The sequence below is a fragment of the Rhea americana genome, unplaced genomic scaffold, assembly GCF_003343005.1.
Source record: "Rhea americana isolate MKP2758 unplaced genomic scaffold, rheAme1 scaffold_44, whole genome shotgun sequence".
Taxonomy (NCBI): domain Eukaryota; kingdom Metazoa; phylum Chordata; class Aves; order Rheiformes; family Rheidae; genus Rhea; species Rhea americana.
The window spans coordinates 671627-690453 of NW_028186579.1; the positions used below are offsets into that span (position 1 = coordinate 671627).

At 36.7% G+C, this 18827-nt stretch overlaps 1 protein-coding gene across 1 annotated transcript in view; it reads right to left on the reverse strand.

Annotated features, from left to right (window-relative positions):
- Positions 1-18802, reverse strand: part of SYT14 (synaptotagmin 14) — a 79722-nt gene extending 60920 nt beyond the window's left edge. The window contains exons 1-2 of the mRNA XM_085315805.1: positions 18711-18802; positions 7464-7511 (exon numbers count right to left, since the gene is read on the reverse strand). Of these exons, the coding sequence (XP_085171931.1) occupies positions 7464-7511; positions 18711-18723 (61 nt within the window). The 5' untranslated portion in view covers positions 18724-18802. The remainder of the gene's footprint in view (positions 1-7463; positions 7512-18710) is intronic.
- Between the last annotated feature and the right edge of the window lie 25 nt (positions 18803-18827).

Consider the following 18827-nt stretch of genomic DNA (forward strand, 5'->3'; position numbering starts at 1 on the left):
CTCTATTATATAATAAGAATTGCATACTTCCCTTCTACAATTTTACCAAATTCTTTTTTGTTTTGCCAAAGCAAGCATCAGAAGAAATATTTTAGCTCAGTGTGAAACAAACCACACAAATCTCATCTGTAAAATAATGTTTTTATTTACATTTTTTTGTTTAGTTACATTCAGTAACAATTTAAAACCAAAATTTTTCTGTATAAAGATACTGACTCTTCCATTTCAAACTTGTATTTCTCCTTTTTTCTGCAACATGTTCTTCTTAATTCAATCAGCTACATCTGTCAGCTTATTATGTTAAATGCGTATTTTACACTGCTAGTCTTCATGATGTTCCTTCCCATGCATTTTTTCCTCCAGCACCTTGCATTTTGTTATCCAGCAAGTTTATAACACTCTCATAGACTCAAATTACAAGCACATGCAACACAAGCTACCTCTATTTTAACACTGTAAAGTGATTAAGTGATATCCAGTGATAGCATGAAATGCAATTCTAAATGAACATAAACATGAAACGACAATTTTGATTTCATTGTAACACTGAAAAGAGCCCTTCCTAAACAAGATCATTACTGTAACAATCTTTAGCAACGTGAACCTTTCAGAAGTTTTGAAAGACTGTCAGAATCGTATCAGGATGAAAGTGCTTATTTAACTTTCTATTTTGGAGAATAATGCCCTTTTAAAACTTCATATAATTAAGTAAGTTTTCTATTTTCCTCTATGTTATTTTGAAAGGGATAAAAATAAGGTGATACGCAGTGGCATTTAAAGGATAATTTATTAAAAATGCATTAAAAATGACAACAATAAATGTGCTTGTTTGCATGAAAAAAATTACTGGAATTGCAACATCAGTACAGCTACACCAGTATAATCTCAATGTCACTTTTATACCAGTGGAAAGTCATTGGGAATAATGGTAGCTTTTTCCCCTATTCGATTCATTTCACTTCATATTGGCTAAAAGATAATCTGCACTGCTACAGAAATAAATCAGGACTCCGTGCTTCCCCTCCATTTTCTTAATACCTGATTATAAGATTTAATAAGAAAAAATATGTCTAGAATCTAAATTCCAAGTCTCTGCACAGGAAGACAGTCCAGAATACATTTTAATAAAAATAATAAATATATTTAATTCTAATGTGGGTAACTGAATTACTTGACTAAATGTTTATATCAAATAGAGTTCAATATACTTCACACATTAGAGTTTGTGTTAAAAAGGTATTGGTTTAGCAAATCAGCTGATCATATGCCTATAACTGTAAAGTTACTTGTAGCAACTTGTATTACTTAAGCATACAGCATCTACAAATTGTCATTTACAGGATTTCTTTTCTTTCCTTTCAAACCATCGTGCCAAAACAATCTTTCAGAGGTCCTTGTGCTTCAAAACATCACTAATCTAATAAATAATTTAGCAATAACAAAAGTCATAGCCTGAAATCCAGATTTGAACTTTTGACAAAATTCTCTTAATTCCTAAATGCTCACGACCTTCCCACTACCACCACCCACTGATTTGCTAGTTCTTCGTTGTCTTTTCTCTCTAACATGGATTTCAACCTCTCCTCTTCTTTTTTTTTTTTTCTTTAAGCAGCATCTTGCAACAGAAACCTCTGACCAGAAACAGGGAAACAAAGGTTGGAATGCTGCTTGGAATAGCAATACATCATGGAATCACCTGGATTGCTTCCAGAGCCCAATAATCTGTTGCAATTACACAGCATAATACAAGACTACGTTCTCCCACTGGAGGGTAAAGAAATAGCAATGATTAGCATGAAGACTTCCAATGGAACTCTCAAAATAAACCTCACAGTGCAGAAGTGCTAGGCTTGCATAGGTGTAGAGGCTTGTGATGTAAAATTTCATAGTTACTACAAAGTAGCTCTTGACTAGTGTGGAAAAAGGGCATGATTAAATAAATAAATAAAAATTATATTGCCACGTTTTTGGCAATCCAACTGACAACTACAACTAACAAAGCATGAAACAATCCAGGATCCAGATCTGCTAAACAGCGCAAATATTAACTAGCATATATAGCAAAKTATTGTGCAGTAACAATGATTATATAAACATCCTAAGTGAAGAAATGCCCAGAAATAAGAGTTTTCATATAGCACCATTCCYGCACATAAAACTTGCTACAGAAGAAACTGAACTGAGAGGTTCTGCTTGGCAGAAGACTCCAAAACACAGAAGAACAAGCAGAAACACACTTTGCTTCCTGCACGGGCAATCAGCTCAAAGAAAAGTACCTATTTCATATAAAACTTTCTCTAATTCAAAAGGTATACAGATTRGCTTTCCAACAGAGTGTAAGATTGAGTACGTATTCTAACATTATTAATCCTAACATTATTACTACCAATTTTTGAATAAGCAGGCATATTTACACATACCACCAGATCTGTTTTAAATTTAGTACTCTCAGAATAAAAAATACAGAACTTCATGTATTTCTAGCCTGAAGAAACATTTGTCTATATAAAATTAAGCAGCGTGCAGTTATGAACAGATTAATTATTGTTTTCAGAGTATATCATAAATGTACCTTAATTGTGTATTTTTTTTACTAGAGTTTTTATTCATATATTGGTAATAAGAGAAAGCCCAGTGAACTCTGTACTCTCTATATATGAACTCTAAAATCAATAGTAACAACATACATTTGTGCGGTTACCTAAACTAAAGAAATTTGCTGTAATTTGTAGTGAACAGTAACTGCTGGCCCATAAAGTTTTGCCAATTGGATGAGAAAAAGAAACACGATTTTTGCTTGTCAATGACACTCCTTTAGCGTAACTATCAAAAAAATTAATATAACTTGAAAAACAAATGCAGCTGATTGAAAAAAAGTGTTTCTAGTTGTAAAATGAAACTCATGAATAAATATGATTTTCTTCCTACTTGAATTAAATGCAGCTGGCAATTTAACACAGAGATATGCGTGAATGGATACTGTTACCTGACCTGAACATTAAAAAGGACATAGCTCTACTTATATATGATTAATATAAAAAAGTCACACCCTATTATCTTTTCAAAATTATTATTAGAAGTGACATTTTCCATTGTCATCCAAGGAAACTGCCTTTTTGCAACTTCTTTATCTTGCATATTAAAGAGCAATTCTGTTCCATTATTAGTCACAAAGACTGTTTGCTGAACAATTTCTTTTGTTTGCACGGCTGCCACAGCAACAGAAAGAAAAGAACACTTTATAAAAAGAGGCTTATAAAAATAATATTAAAAAAATCTCTGCAACTCAGACCTTAGACAGATATTCAAACTACATACCTGTGGTTTAAATATGAAATGTGTTGCCAAGTTTAAAGGATTACATTACTTCAAAAATATATAAACAAACAACAAAATGTGAGAGAGACCTAAAAATAATGTGATTGTATATTTTTTGCTTTAACATTGCTTCTAGGTGGTACAATGAACATGAAAACACATTACAGGKTTTTTTTTTCAGTTACAGCTCAGTATCATGAACATTCATCATGAGTCTGTCTCATCTGTACAAACAGAATACAAAAAAACCTTAAATATCAGTACATCTAACAACCACCAACTGCATGTCAGTCTGACAGCCTCACTATAATTCACTACATAGCCAAAAAATACACATTTTTTGGAAGTCTGACCTCAAGCTCCCTAAATTCTTTTATGTCCATAGCAAATAAACAGAAGACGACCCTATATAATTCTCATGTCTATCTCAAAAACATTTGAGTGCATTTGGGTGTTAGGCATATAGTCTGCAAAAATATAGAGCTTTAACTGACTAGGATAAACAGTATAAACATAAATTTTGGAGGAAAAAAGTCACCTGCTGCTGCTGCTATGCTAAGAGCCTTAATTGTCACTGCTAACTAAACTAAACTAAGCAGTATTCTTTCCTTGGCCCAGTCTTCAATTTGTTGTGCTGAATAACAATGAGAATTTGGGGAAAGAAAAAAGTACATATAAACTTGCACTAAATGAATGATGGAAGTAAAGAAGTTCACTTATAATAGAAGCAAATATCTCTCTCTTTTCTTTTTTTTTTTAAGTTCCAAAAAACAATAYATACACAGTTCAGCCACCTAGCCGCATTGCATATAGAAGTCACAAGTAAGTGCTGCATTACCAGTCTTCTACAATAACTGATATCTCTTCAACGCATTTTCTTTTCCTTAGCTGRAAAATGACTTGTTTTCTGTTCTGCAGTCACTAACTGTTATATAATTGCAACAAAATATACAAATTTGTCAGGACTATATTTATGCTTTTAGAAAAGCCTTTATTTAAGAACATACRTGAATCAGTTTTCCAGATCTTCTGGAAAGGCCAATCAATCTTCTTACTCCTGGTCAATTTCTTACAAATTACTCACAAACATACAGAATGTGTTAAAAGGAACCTGAATAGACAAAACACCACAAGAGCAATGTAAACTACATTTTGCAGATTAGAAGAGGATCCATTGCAGCCTAGTTTGGGCAGTTATGAAGCCATGACGGCACCGTGTGACACTAGGCAAGACAGCTGCAACACCTTTTGCTTAGTAAGTCTGCGTTCTGTATTGTTACAGTACTGATTATTATCTAAAGACTGATACAATCTCAGATATTCAGAATGCATTCATCTTACATATCTTYGAGTCTCAGAGAGCTAAAAATATCTACAACCCAAATAAATAAAACTAATTTCAGTGGAAGCATTTTTAACGTAAATGAAATCAATGCTTTTTAAAAACGAAAAATCTTCTGCACTGTTTACAATACCAATTCTGCAGTCCTGAGTACCTAAAAAGTGAAAATAATGAACATTTCAAAAAAAAAAAGAGCTTCATGATTTTTCATAATTAGAGAGAAGTTCAAAACTCCAAAAAAGAAAAAAGATGAAAAGTAAAATTTCAATGATTCTCATTTTAGTAACTGAATATTCTTAGAATGAAGCTTACGAAGGAAGTGTTCATTTTTTTGTTTTTACAATTACACCTTCATATATATAGCTAGTGGAAAGAAAAATGTTAATATTTAATTAATATAGGGTATCCATCTCTTCCTCCTTTCTTCATATGTACTATGCTACTGTAGAAGATTTCCTTAAATAACTTTGAGCTATATGGTGTGGTCACACATAGCCTTGCAGACATTTTTGATCCCTTTTCACATTTCATCATCTGAGACCCCAAGGTCTCCATCTCCCCCAACACAAATGAGTGGCAGGCAAGAAGATGACAATTTGGGAATGGGTTAGCTTGCTAACCAGAAAGAAAAACTAATCTCCAGGAACACCTGTTCTTCAAGTTGTATAATCCATGTATATACGCTAATTATACTCCATTACTTGAAACTGGAAAATTTTCCTAGTATTATTCATAGAAGACATATTCTTCCTTGCTTTTCCCTTTTTCAGTGGTGACCACTTCCTTGAAGATCTCCACGATGACATAGATCAGAAAGAGGGCTGAYGGACTATTGAGTGGTATGAAGTATCTTTTGGTTAGTTCTGAGCAGTGGCTAAGGCCTCTCAAACTCAGTTAAGGATAGGCTAATATACAGGATGAGTGAGGAAATTAACTTGTGTGAGAGCTACTAAGACTAAGGTTAAATGCATGCACACTGACTAATACCARCTTAGTGAACGCTTAACTTGTCTATCAAATTTCCACAGTGATCGCATGGGCCAAAGAAGCGTTGGCTTTTGTGGCACAGCCAAAAGACTGTGAAGGAAAAGACCTCTGTGCCACAAATCTTTCAACAAGTCATTCCTGCATAAGCTTAAAATGAGCATCTGTGGGCTAATTTATAACCAGCAAGATCCAAGGTTGATTTCTAATCACCAAATCTAAAACACAGAATGGTTCCATGCAACCATTATAAAAAATTGTTTATAACAACACACAAGTTATGAAAGAAGCTTAGATTGTAATGTCCAGACATAACACAGAACCTTAAAAAAAATGCATGTTTTTTTCAATTTAGCCTTCCAGTAATAACAATAAAATCAAATTAAAAAGCATTGCCTCTAAGAATACAGAAACTTTGTTTTTCTTAAAACCAGTACGGTGACACAAAATAAATGAGGATTAGCATGGCTAATAGATTTTGAAATTTCATCAGAAGACTTCCTGAACATCTTGCTGCAATGAGTTTCATAATTTAGAAAGAAAAGTAGAGGTATTAAGGCAAGAATATAGAACATTGTGCAYTGATGGTCAGTGGAATGTCAGAGACATTCCCCCCATAAAAAGGGTGGGGGGGAGAAAGCAAACCCTCTAAATAAGAAAAAGTTTTTAAAAACTAAGAACAGAATGGATCAGAGCTTTAAAAGAGAAATAAATTTGAATTACAAAAATGTCAAACCACATGCAATTCTTTCAATTATTCTTCCAATAAAATGTGTAAAAGAAAGCTTGTGACAGTAAAGTCATTTTTCACCTTGCCTGTCAGAATTATTTCTGAGGTCAGCAGATACTAAGTAAATGTTTCAAAAAAACTGTTTTTACTAAAACTTGTAAGTGAATGCAGTATACGTGAACAGTTCGGAAACTATGTTCTGTTCAAAGGCCTAACAAAATTTCTTCCTAACAAATATGATACAGCTTGACAATGCTGTTAAGGCAATCTAGCAATTAGCTGCTGCCAGAAAACAGAGCCTTGCAGCCCTCCTCTCCTGCCACTTTCTCACTCCTTCCAAGAGCCTTATGACTCTTGTGACCTAATGGTGAGTCAACTTAAGGAAATTATTGACTCTGAGGAAATAATTCTTTTTTGAAAGGTTAGTTTTTTCAGATCAGGTGTATAGAAGTTCAACAGCAATGCCACTGCAAGGGAAGCAGAAAGGAGCATACTGCTTGCAAGAGGAGAGGAAGGAAAACAGTACTGTATCTAGCCAGCAGATGAGGTGAGTTGTACCATCAAATTGTAACTTTAGTCACTGTGACTCAAATTTAAAATTGTAAAAGCCCTCGATGCTGTTTTACAAAATTCTCTTACAAAATACTGGATTCATTACTGATAGTCATTTTCAAAGCAGTTTGTGTTATTAGGATCTGAATTTAAAAAAATGGCCTGAGATTACCAGTTTACTACATCAGTTATTTAAARTATCACCACAACTCTCAACCACTACTAAAATCAAATCATCCTACAAAAATCCAACCACAGCTGGACAGTATTCAGAATTTCCATGTAATTCAGTGAACACTGGGAAGAACAYTCACTTCGCTTTTTTCTTGTGAAAAATTCAATTTTATTTTGGAATTCCAAAAATTCAGTTTATTGTATGGTTTTTTCTTTTCATTAACAGTGTCCCCATGAACAATTCTGTAACACAGAGTTGACATCATAATCTAGAATCTTTAAGACACTAACACTGAGTAACAGATTTCTCACTTGTACTCTTCACAAGCTAAATGTTACTTACTTTTCACAAACCATTCTTACCTTTTCTAATGCAGATTAGCTCATGTACACCACAAGTTCGTTCTCCACCTACATGGAAATAAATTATTAGAAAATGTTAACAGATAAGATATATCTGTTTTTTTAATAACTCTTATGAACAGTGTAAATGAAAAAGCTGTAAAACCAAGTTTTTAATTAAAAATGCAAAACAAGACTTTTTCCTCCAACAGGTATCACATACAAACTGAAAAGTTTCTAACTGAATAAATGTACTTTGGCTTAACATTGCTAACATTGGTGCAGCTTTAAGTGCTTTATATAAAACTTATATAGATAAAACTATACATGTAACTAAMTAACCGAAATCACACTATTTCCCAAGTGTAAAACAGGATTTCCTTTTCCAAGAACACTATCATCCACAGAAGAGTTTTYAAATTACTGAAAGCTGATTCACACAACAGAATGTCAAAATAGTATTATGTATATCTTCTATGGAGGTGGGGGAAAAAAAAGGAAAAAAGCTTATAAGTAAAAACAGAGTTTACCTGAGATTTCTCCTTAAAGAGTATTTTAAAAAAAGGATTTGAGACATTTACTTAAGAATAGCAGAACTATTGCTAGAAATACTAAGCTTTAGTTTAAATCTTAAACAAAAAAGAAATTCTAGTCTATTATAATTACACTTAGTGAAGAGAACATGAACACATAATAAGCCCAGTAAGGACAATTAAAGAGCCTTGGAAGGCCAGAGGAAGAAGAACATGTTCAGTTAATTACATTGAAAGAGAAAGGWCCAGTCCTGGGGAACGCATGTACTATTGCTGAGCCTTGTAGGATGAAAAACAGGCAGTTACAAACTGTTGAAGAGATTGTTTTGATGATTGGTTGAAAGGGCTGGTTTTCATTATGATTACTTTATATTGTACACATTTATAACATCAGTGATTTCATTCTGTGGCCAAAAAAAGAATGATATTCCCCAAGCCAAAACTTTAAATTCCAAGCACTGCCAATGTATGGCCTATATCTTCCAAATACCCTAATGCCCTCTAAGCCTTCTTCCATCGACAGCAAAAGACTGTTTTTTAGCAACATATGAAAAGAACTATCTAGGATAGCAAATAATGTTCTCTGTAACCTCATGTAAATATGAAACAGTTAATTCAAAGAGTCCATAAAACATCTACTCCATATGTATCAATCACACAAGACTCCAAACACTTCACAAAAATAAACCTAAAACAAACTTTAGATAACAAAATTATTTCCAATTCTAGAAGTGTGAAAATATGCTAGTGTTTATTATTCTCCCTCAGGCCATAATGAAGGATCATAATTATTCGATAATATCAATTAATAACTTAAAATTGCAAWTTAAATATTAAAAATTGCTTTTATAAAAAAGTTCAAGAAAAGTTCAGAAGTGAAGGCAGAAGAAAAATTACTAAAAGAAAATTTAAAAAACTGTCATTGTACAGACGCTAGATAGGTTAGGTTAAAAATAAAAATTCACCTAGAAATCATTGTGAAAAGGATAGTGAGCAGTAATTGATTTAAAATGTATTTTGCAATCGTCACTGAAATCAACAAGCAAGAAATCACAGCTTAAAATACCGATTTCAGTTTTAGTTTTTGCACGGGTAGCTTTTGTTTTCTAAAGTAAGGTTTCTTATCCATCATTTATATGCTAATATACGACGATCTTCCAACTAAATAAAGCCTATACTTTAAGACTGGTACTATTTTTCACTGCCACAGACTACATAATACATAAATTTATACAATTTAACGTGAATTCATTCAGGATTTTAATTTTTGCTTTTCATTAGGTCAGAAAAATTCTAAATGATACTTCTTATTTAATAGATTATTAGCCTTTTACTCTTTCTTTCAAATTGCTTTTAGATGGAAACTGTAAACCAACCAACTATTAAATTAAAATACATTGTGAGCTACAGGTTTTAAAAAATAAAGTTGAAGAAAACATCTTTTATATTTTAAATTAACTGATTTATTAAATAAATGAAATTTAATCCTCAAGTGACTTGGACTGATTTTTGTTTTCCCCAGTGCTCCTCAAAATTGCAGAACTAATATGTTTGACACCTTGTTTTTACTCACAGATCAGCAAGGGAAGACAAGCTTTATTATCTTTTCAACTCCTGAGAAGTTTCTCAGCTTTGAATGACCATTGAAAGAACTAAACTGAAAATGTGAAAACATTTTTGCAAGACAGTAAGACTTCAGACTGCTAAAATGTTAAATTAGAAGCTGACAATCTGGTTGCRGTATGGTTAGCCAACAACTCCCACAGGTTCAGTGGTATGACCCTCCTAAATTTTACAGGGTTGAAATGTCACCTTAAATTAACATAACTAATTTTAATATAGTGGTAGGTCACTATGCTTTCACACTTAATTAAAATTTAAGCCTCATTTACATAAAAAAGTTAYTGATTCTATTTTATCCTGACTATAAACATCATCTCTTATTCAATGCTTTAAAGTTTTAAATGACTTTGCATATAAAACTATGTAATACTTTTTCCAAATTGCTGAAGAATGTGAAAACTGAGAACGTGGATTTATGCAGAATGAAAATAAGATTAGAAACTTTAAACGACAAAGTCGTCATAGAATGACACTTTCAACACTGTGTCTGAACTTTCTCAAGAAAGGACAACCTAGTGTACCTAAAATCTAAATCATGCAAATATACAGTGCAAATACAATGGCCATAGGTTTTACCTAGAACATGAGGCAGCTGAAGCATTTGATAAAATTTAATTTTCTCAATTTAAAATAGAGACTTCTCTACCAAGTCTCTATTTGCAAAGATGACTATCACAATTCATTGCACCAAAAAGATGAAAAGTTTAGATCAAAAAAGATTTAAAATAGCTGATTTTTAACTAAGTAGTAAAATTTCATATCTTTTTAAAACAAATGCAATTAAAATTTTAAGTCCTACTGTGTTTTTATTTTAGCTGAGACACCAGTACGAGGTGCTGAAAAATAAATGGCTAGAAAATTTAACTGTTATGTAATTATCATAGAATTATTTAGGCTGGGAGCATCCCCTGGCCCTCCAAGAGGCCTCAGAGGAGGGCCTTCTTCAAAGCAGGTTGTTCCGGGCCCCAGCCAGCCAAGTTCTGCAAGAACCTTCCATAACCTCTCTGGGCAACRGTTCCCAGGAACAGAGAGGACCAGTGTCACCCCTCTTGCTGCAAACTTTTTCCCCCAACATCCAGCTGGGATTTCCCTTGTTGCAGCTCATGCCCAACACCTCAAGTGCTTTCCCTGTGCATCTGAAGAATCCATCTCCATCTTTTCTTAGCTCATCTTAGGTAAGGAAAGGCTGCAGTAAGATCCCCATTCAGACTTCTCTTCTCCAGGCTCCACAGTCGCACTTCCTAAGCCTTTCCTCACATGCCATATACTCCAGCTTCCCCAGCAGCTTAGGGGCACTCTGCTGAAATCTTTCCACTCTGTCAATCTCTCCGGGGGGGGGGGGGCTAGCATAGCATGGTACAAGGTCAGCCTATATTGCCGCAACGGCACACTGCCAATCTATGTGTAATTGCTCTTCACTAGGACCCCCAGGCTGTTTTCTGTTGAGCAGCCTGGCTTGGCTGGTCTGTCCCCTGCTTGCAGAGCTGCATGGGCTAATTCCCTCCTGGAGCAGAACTTTGCATTTGTCCTTGCTGAAGTTCACGCAGTTCCCGTCAGCCCATTCTTCCACCTTGCAGAGCCCATACCAAGTAACAGCCCTGCCTTCCAGCATATCAACTGCTCTCCTACCAGGTTTCACCCCCAAAAGCAATTAGRGTGCATGCCATCCCTTTGATCAGGTGTTGACAAAGCATTCGTTAGGTCACATGAGAGCACGCCTAGCTGCTTTACAGAAAAGTAGCTGGGGTCCAAGTACAGCACTGGTCCAAGTTCAACAGAGCCCCTTCACTCCTGCTCTGTGACTCTGCAGGGCTCTGCAGTGAACCAATCTACAGACTSTAGGTAAGGCTGTGCGGCTGCCCCTCGCATGTGGGATTCCACAGTGAGAAGGAAGCAACAGTGAAGTGCAGCAAATGTATAAGATAGAGCTGTTGTGGTGCACAAACATAAAATGGGGTCCAAGTGAGAAAGCCTGACACAATGTATAACATGCGTTAATATGCCTGAAACGCCCACTGAACTAAATGGAACCACCTCCACAGTTATGGAAGAGAAAAGGAAAAAGAAGAAGGAGGAAAAAAAAGGACTAAGACTACATTATTAAATAGAGATGTTCTCAGAGACCTCCTCCCCACATCATGAAAATAGTGTTATCTCAGCTTCCCTTCTACCCAGAATCACAAGACTCATCTTTCGCCAGTCTTCTGCTAAATCAAAATAAAATTCACATTTAAAGAAATGTTTATAAATGACTTTACCTTGGTCTCAGACAAATACTTATTGCCATTAGCAATGGAAATGAAGAGATACAGAAAATATAACTAGCAACAGAGATACAGTAAAAAGTATTCAAATCTGACCTAAAACCTGTGCAGCCTATTAAAAAAATCAAAGCAGAAAGAGGATAAACAGCTACAAGAAGAACTGTTAGTTCACTACAAATGTAAAAGGTTAGAATATACATAATCAAGCAGTGTTTACAAGCAATGTGTGATGTTCAGCTAATTCACACAGTGTTTATAGCTAGCTAATGCCACCCAACAATAAGTCTAGAGCAAAGCTTCAGAAAAGAAARTGAGCTGGAAAACATTTCATTTTTTATGATAAATGATCTACGGACTTGCATATCATTTATTTTTAAAGTATATATCTAATAATTTTAATTAAACCAAATAAAGAAAGGAGAAATAGAAATAATGTGTTACCTGTATATTTTTCTCATATTTCAGATAAAATACTAAACTTTGTWACAAAGGAAAACTACTATAAAGAATTTTTATTTCAGAATAGCCCAGTTATTTGGAAATATGCTAATTTTCATAGAATCATAGAATCAGTAAGGTTGGAAGGGACCTCTGGAGATCATMTAGTCCAACCTCCCTGCTCAGCAGGRTCACCTACAGCACATTAGACAGGGTTGCATCCAGGCGGGCCTTGAGTATCTCCAGAGAAGGAGACTCCACAACCTCTCTGGGAAACCTGTGCCAGGGCTCTGTCACTCTCACAGGGAAGAAATTCCCCSTCACGGTCAGGCAGAACTTCCTGTGCTTCAATTTCTGCCCATTGCCTCTTGTCCTGTCACACAGGACAACTGAAAAGAGTTTGGCCCCGTCCCCTGGACACCTTCCCTTCAGGTACTCGTACACATTGATGAGATCCCCCTTCAGTCTTCTCTTCCCCAGGCTGAACAGGCCCAGCTCTCGCAGCCATTCCTCACAGGGCAGGTGCTCCAGCCCTCTGATCATCCTCGTAGCCCTACGCTGGACTCTCTCCAGTAGCTCCATTTTGGATTACAAAACAAAAATACCTGCAAGATGTGTGTCAATCATACTGAACCTACTACTTTTCATATTGAAAGATGTAYTCCTCTGCAGAATCTGACCTATTAGTCCACAGCCTCAACATTCATTTACTGTCTAAAAGTATCTTTGAAAACCGTGGCAAACTTTCTCTGTCCTACTCYGGACACAGATTTATGTAGAAAGTAGAAATTTTCTCCCACTTCCAAGAGCCAAATATTTAAAAATTAGAAAGTGCAAAGATTAAATGCTGACTAGAAATCCCTACTCAGTCTCCACATGCACATGTATTTTGATCTACAATATAAGACCTTTGCCTTATTCAGACTAAAAACCAGACAATATTCAGGAAAACAACCATCATTTGCAGGTCACTTGCATCATTTATTGCAAAAGTTGGAGGACGCATAATGAGCCAGTCTGGGATTATGGTGAAAAGAAAGCATGACCTCACATCTGAAATAGTTGAAAGTTTTCCTAGAGACCACAAGACTCTTTCCCTCTTTGTTATAATTGCCTGTGTTTTGATGGGCAAGTAATACAAGCCAACACTTTTATCAGGTAGCCACTGTGTATTTGTTTTCCTATATGCCGATCTCCAATGCCAAGAGTTCAATTTGCTAAAGTGCTAAGCATTCAAAACTTAAACTGAGTTCAGGAAGAATTCCACTTTGAATAGATCAACTGTTTATACACAAAGTATCATAGTTTCATCTGAGACCACTGGGAGCTTGTTAAAAGAAGGCTGTAGAACATCAGAGGTTAGATTAAAATATATATATATGTCCCACTATATTACCTAAAATGAGATCTAATGGCTTTTCATTTCAATAGGCCCATAACATTACAGTGATGATACAAAATTACAGACTTTCTTGTTGGATTTGTATATGGTACAGGTTTGTTACCAGTCAATAATGCAGAGAATCATACCTACAATGACAACAATAGAAGATTAAAACCAAGTAATACTCCTGAAACAGTTCCCACTACAGACAAAAAATGAGGATTAGACAATTAGTATTAAACAGAGTCTGTATGACTGCTCAGACCTGATATCCTGATACTTGATCCCTATCACACTTAAATTTTTTAAAGTGGGCATTGGTACAGAATACTAGTTCTTACACTTAGGCTTTATGTAATACCACTGTTCCTCCTAATACCTGCCCTGRCTGCCCCAGCTTGGATTCAGAAGCCCTACAGCCTATTCAGGTCACGGCTAACTCGAGGATCTCTGTATCATCTTACATTCTTCTACTGCACACTGCAGCGATACCTGAATATCCCTGGCAACTTGAAAGGCAAGATAAAACCATTCTATGYGCCAGCTTCAACCTATAGGCCACACATGATACTCCTACCTAAACACAGTACCCAGGTTATCACTCTTACTTTCATTTTCTTTTCTAGACTATCAAGTGTGCTACTAGATACAGCTTTTATGTAACCTATATGAAGCAGTGTTCTAATTCCTTTTTCTTCTTATATCCATAAATAATAAGTAGCTTTATTTAGTAATTTTTGTCTTTGTTTCCCAAGGAAATGAGGGCTATATAATTAAATAGTGTTTCCTGCTCCATCTTTCCATTGCTTTTGAACTCAGGTTAGTTCAAACCAAAAGCGGCAGAAAGATGTAGGAATTTAGTAGCTTTGAGATTCCTAAGTTTCATGAAAGCCAGCAGCCAAGTACAGCAGAGCCACTGATCTCCTCTCTCATCAAATACAAGAGCAAGCAACCAGCCAATAAATCCATGCATAGTACAAACAGCTTCAGTATCTGTTCACAACCACACAGCTGGCAGATGAGGAATCTTGTCAGAAACATCAGACAGCTGAGGACACTTCAGAGAGACTCAGCAGACATAGGAATGAAAAGAAAGGTATTCAAAAACCTAGATATATGAGGAAGACCTCAGCATACTATAGCAGGAACCATTAAAAGATGGAAGAAGGTGAAGTACGACAGTAATGGGATCTCAGGGGAAAAAGAATATGGGAAGTCATATTCGTTAGTCCCATTACTCAAGGAATAACTTATTAAAAGACAGMATTACACTGCAATTCTTTCTTTTTACTTACTAGATTTAGCATCTACTGTTCTATCAAATAAGAAACTTGGTTGGTTTTTAAGTTGCAAAACTTGTATCAGTACTACTTACTATTCTCTCTGTGCTACTTCACATTTTTAACACTCAACTCCTCACAATGGAAACCAGAAAGAGTTTAAAATCAAGAATTACCTAAGTCTGAAAAGGTTAGTTGCTAAATCCATTCCCCTCCTTTAGGGATGYACAGTTTGGTATAGTCAATATCATGTTACAGTACATTCAAGTGCAGCTCAAAAACCTGACAAAAKTAGATTTAAGAAGACAAAATAGCATATCCTCATACATTATAAAGCATAGTGGAACCTTTATATTTATTTTCCCTCCTTCATGCAACATGATTTCCATAACTAACTCTTCACCTGGACCTCAGTTCAACAAAATTCTTAAGGTAGGTACCCAAGTTTCACCATTGCTGAAAAAGCAAAAAGTAGCTTTAAGAAATCAAACTCATCCTGCCACGGCAATAGGGCAACAGAGTGATTTTGAAGGATTCTCAGAAAACTCCTTGACTGTGTCTCTTCCCAGTCTCAGCATGTTGCCTCGAGACTCCAATCTTAGGCAGTTGTAGGTGAGTAGATTTAGTTTCTAATAGAAACTGCTTGTTATTCTGATCTCACTGCTGCTTTCAGTTTTGCTTTACACTCTACCATATTTGCCTTCCTTTCCCTTCTGCTAATCCCCATATTAGGTGAATTTACCCTGCTTCTATAAAAGGTGGAAATACTTAAAAATATTTTTTATCTTAAAATATACCTTTACTTAATACAAACACTAAGTTTGCTAAGGAAAAGAAAAATATATCTAAGAGTTTTAAATATAATTCTTCAACCTTTTTTCATTTGGGTTGACCTCAGCTGTTTCCTAGCAAACCTGAGACTGCCTTAACTATGCATACCAGATATCTTTTATATATATATATATTGCTATCTTTCTAGAGAAGAAAATTAAAATACTCCTGCAGTCACTAAATTGTGGCTTTGAACTTGTTCAAATGAAGAATACTCTTTTTTAAAAAGGTCTGTCACTAATCATAATGCAAAAGTAACTAAGTACTGTCATTGACCAAAATTAACTTCACTTTCTTGGTTCTTTATAACTCTTGTTACAAAAGACTTCACTTAAATAAATAAAACTGATGTAAACTGGTATGCTGACATAGTGACACTGGAAATRGTATGTACAATTTTTAACAAACAGTCACAATGACTTAATTCTTTGCAGCTAGCATATCCTATTTTAATTTGAGCTGTTCTAATTTTGTATACTCTTTAAATATACATATATTCCACTGCAAAGAGTTTTGAACTACTTGATTCTTCAGTTAGAAGTTTTCAATCTTGCTTACGGCTTTACCCCAAAAAATCCAAAAACCTGTACTATTGCACAGTCTTTAAAACAGAGCAAAGTATTTTCTCTGATTACTTTATTAAATCATACAAACATTTACTTGGACACAACGTAAAATCTGTATTCTGTCACTTTAGACTAGAAGTCCTGCAGTTTGATCCTGACTTCAGGCAGTCAGTAGTCACCCAAATCATACTCACATCTTAAAACATTGCTGACCAGGAAGCGCTACTGATAAAAGGTACAGCCAAGGAAGAGACTATTAYATGAACAGGAGGAGAACACTAAGATGAAGTATAAGGATTATAATACCTATTAAAATATCTATAGCAATCAGATACACAGTTGAAGGGAAGAAAAAAAAAGAGGATGACACATTCCTGCTACAGCAGAAACATTCATTTCATTTTCTGTCTTCTGGAAGAAAACTAAATSAAAATGTAGTAGATCAGTTTCATGATTGGATTTTCATACCCCACCTCACCTTTAACTGTAATCTATGGACTAAGTCCTCAGGAGAGCTGAACTCTTGTTTTCAGCAATTTCATTACCTGCCTTCAGGAGAAGTTGGCTATTTTAAAGGTCTGCCCTGGCCCTAACAAGAAGTGTCACGTTCTTTTGAAAGGCTAAATTGCTTAATTCAGTCATAGGTATATGTTTTAATCTTTAAGAAGTAATACCCTAAATCCTCTACAAATATTAAAAACARAATTTAAATCTTTATAAATATTTTCAGATCTATAAAATTCTCACGGGTTTCTRGGTAAACGCAGCCTAAACAGAGAATACTGACAAATTTCAAGGGACTGACAATTGTCTTTCTGAGCTTGAGTTACTTAAAAAGTGCAGACTCAGCAGAATGTTTTGCTCCCTTCTTTATAATATTAAAGATGGCCTTTCAGCAGAAAAGAACGTAGCCAATTTAAAGCAGTCCAACTTAGACTCCTGGTGTGCACAGCTTCCAAGACAGAGTGAACATGCAGCTTTGCTTGCACAGTGCAACTTTTTCTTACAGAGGCCTGATTTACTAACCCACGGAACTGACAGCACAGAAACATCCCATATGCAAAATAAACAACAGTTTGTCTGTTCACTGTTTTCCTGGATTCTTTGGGTTATAGAAAAAGATATTTTCAGAAAGAAACACTAAGCCTGARGAAGCAGTGTACCTTTAAACCTTCTTTTGTTGGAAATTTAAGTTGGGGGGTTGATTTTTGTTTTGTTTTAAAGGATTTTTTAAATAAGGTATGAAATTACTCTCCAAGCCTAGAAGGATGGTGTCAAAACAAAACTTAGAAGCCCTGCCTTTTAAGACCCTCTCCAAAGAGACCCAACAAGTGTCTACTATACCTTGTTCCTTTATTTAAAAAAARGGGGGGGGTGACAAGCAGAAAGAACTGAGGACACAAGCTTATATACAACCTGTTAGCTCTCAATAGCAGGGCAATCAGGAGAGAGCAGGGAATATTCCCCGACTAAGGAATTAGTTTTCATAGACTTYAGGGCCAGAAGGGACAATTAGTTTTTAAAAAGTGGTAAAATTGTCTCCTGGGGGGGAGGATTATGCTATGCATGTTTCAGGTCCTAACACTTAAAATTGCACTCGGGATTGCTTTGAGGCGTTCTCTCATGCAGAAGATCTGGAAAACAACAACAGTCCCTAGAAACTCATCTCAGGGCAGGCTGTGCCATGCCGGTCTGCCCAGACGATCCAGCAGGCAGAAGCATCCGTCTGTTTGTACAGCTCCAACTCCAGCCCTGGCCCCGGGGGATGCCGCCCTGCTGCAGCCCCAGCTGCCAGAGCCCGCTGAGGGAGGCACKGGGCTCCGGGGCCATCCACCTGCGCCTCCCAACCAGAGTAAGGGCGCTTCACCACACAGCAAGGAAGGGTTTCGCCACTACTGAGCCTCCGTCTCCTCTGCAGCACCTAAAGGTACATGCCTGGCATCCCTGGGGCAGGCGGCGAGGAGGAGGGAAAGGAAGGATGTCCGCCACCGTGCCAGGGATTATTTACCTCCTCAGAGCCTCACACGCACACACACAGCAGAGGGGACACCACCACCTCCCCGCTGCTCGCACAACAACAACCCCTCCGCCACCGGGGGGAAGGGTGCAAGTCCTGCTGCAGCCCCCGGCGGGCTGCCGAGGTGGAGGCGACCCCCGCACGCCCTCCTCAGCCCGCCCCCCGACACCGCCTGGGCTGTGCCCCCACCCCGAGCCCGGGGCGAGCCCCTCTCCTCCTCCTCCTCCTCCTCTGCCGCCGCCCCCCTCCCCGAGCCCGGGGGTGGGGAGAGCGGGGGGCTTGGGGGAGGGGAGTCATTCGGGGCGAGGGGAGCCCGTTATTGGCCTACTTACCATCAATCGCCATGATCCCCGGGGTGGGCCGTACCAAGTGGAGCGCACGCAGGAGAGGCGCTGCCGGGCGCCGAGGCTGCGAGACAGCAGCGGGGACGGGCGGCGGCGGCAGCGGCA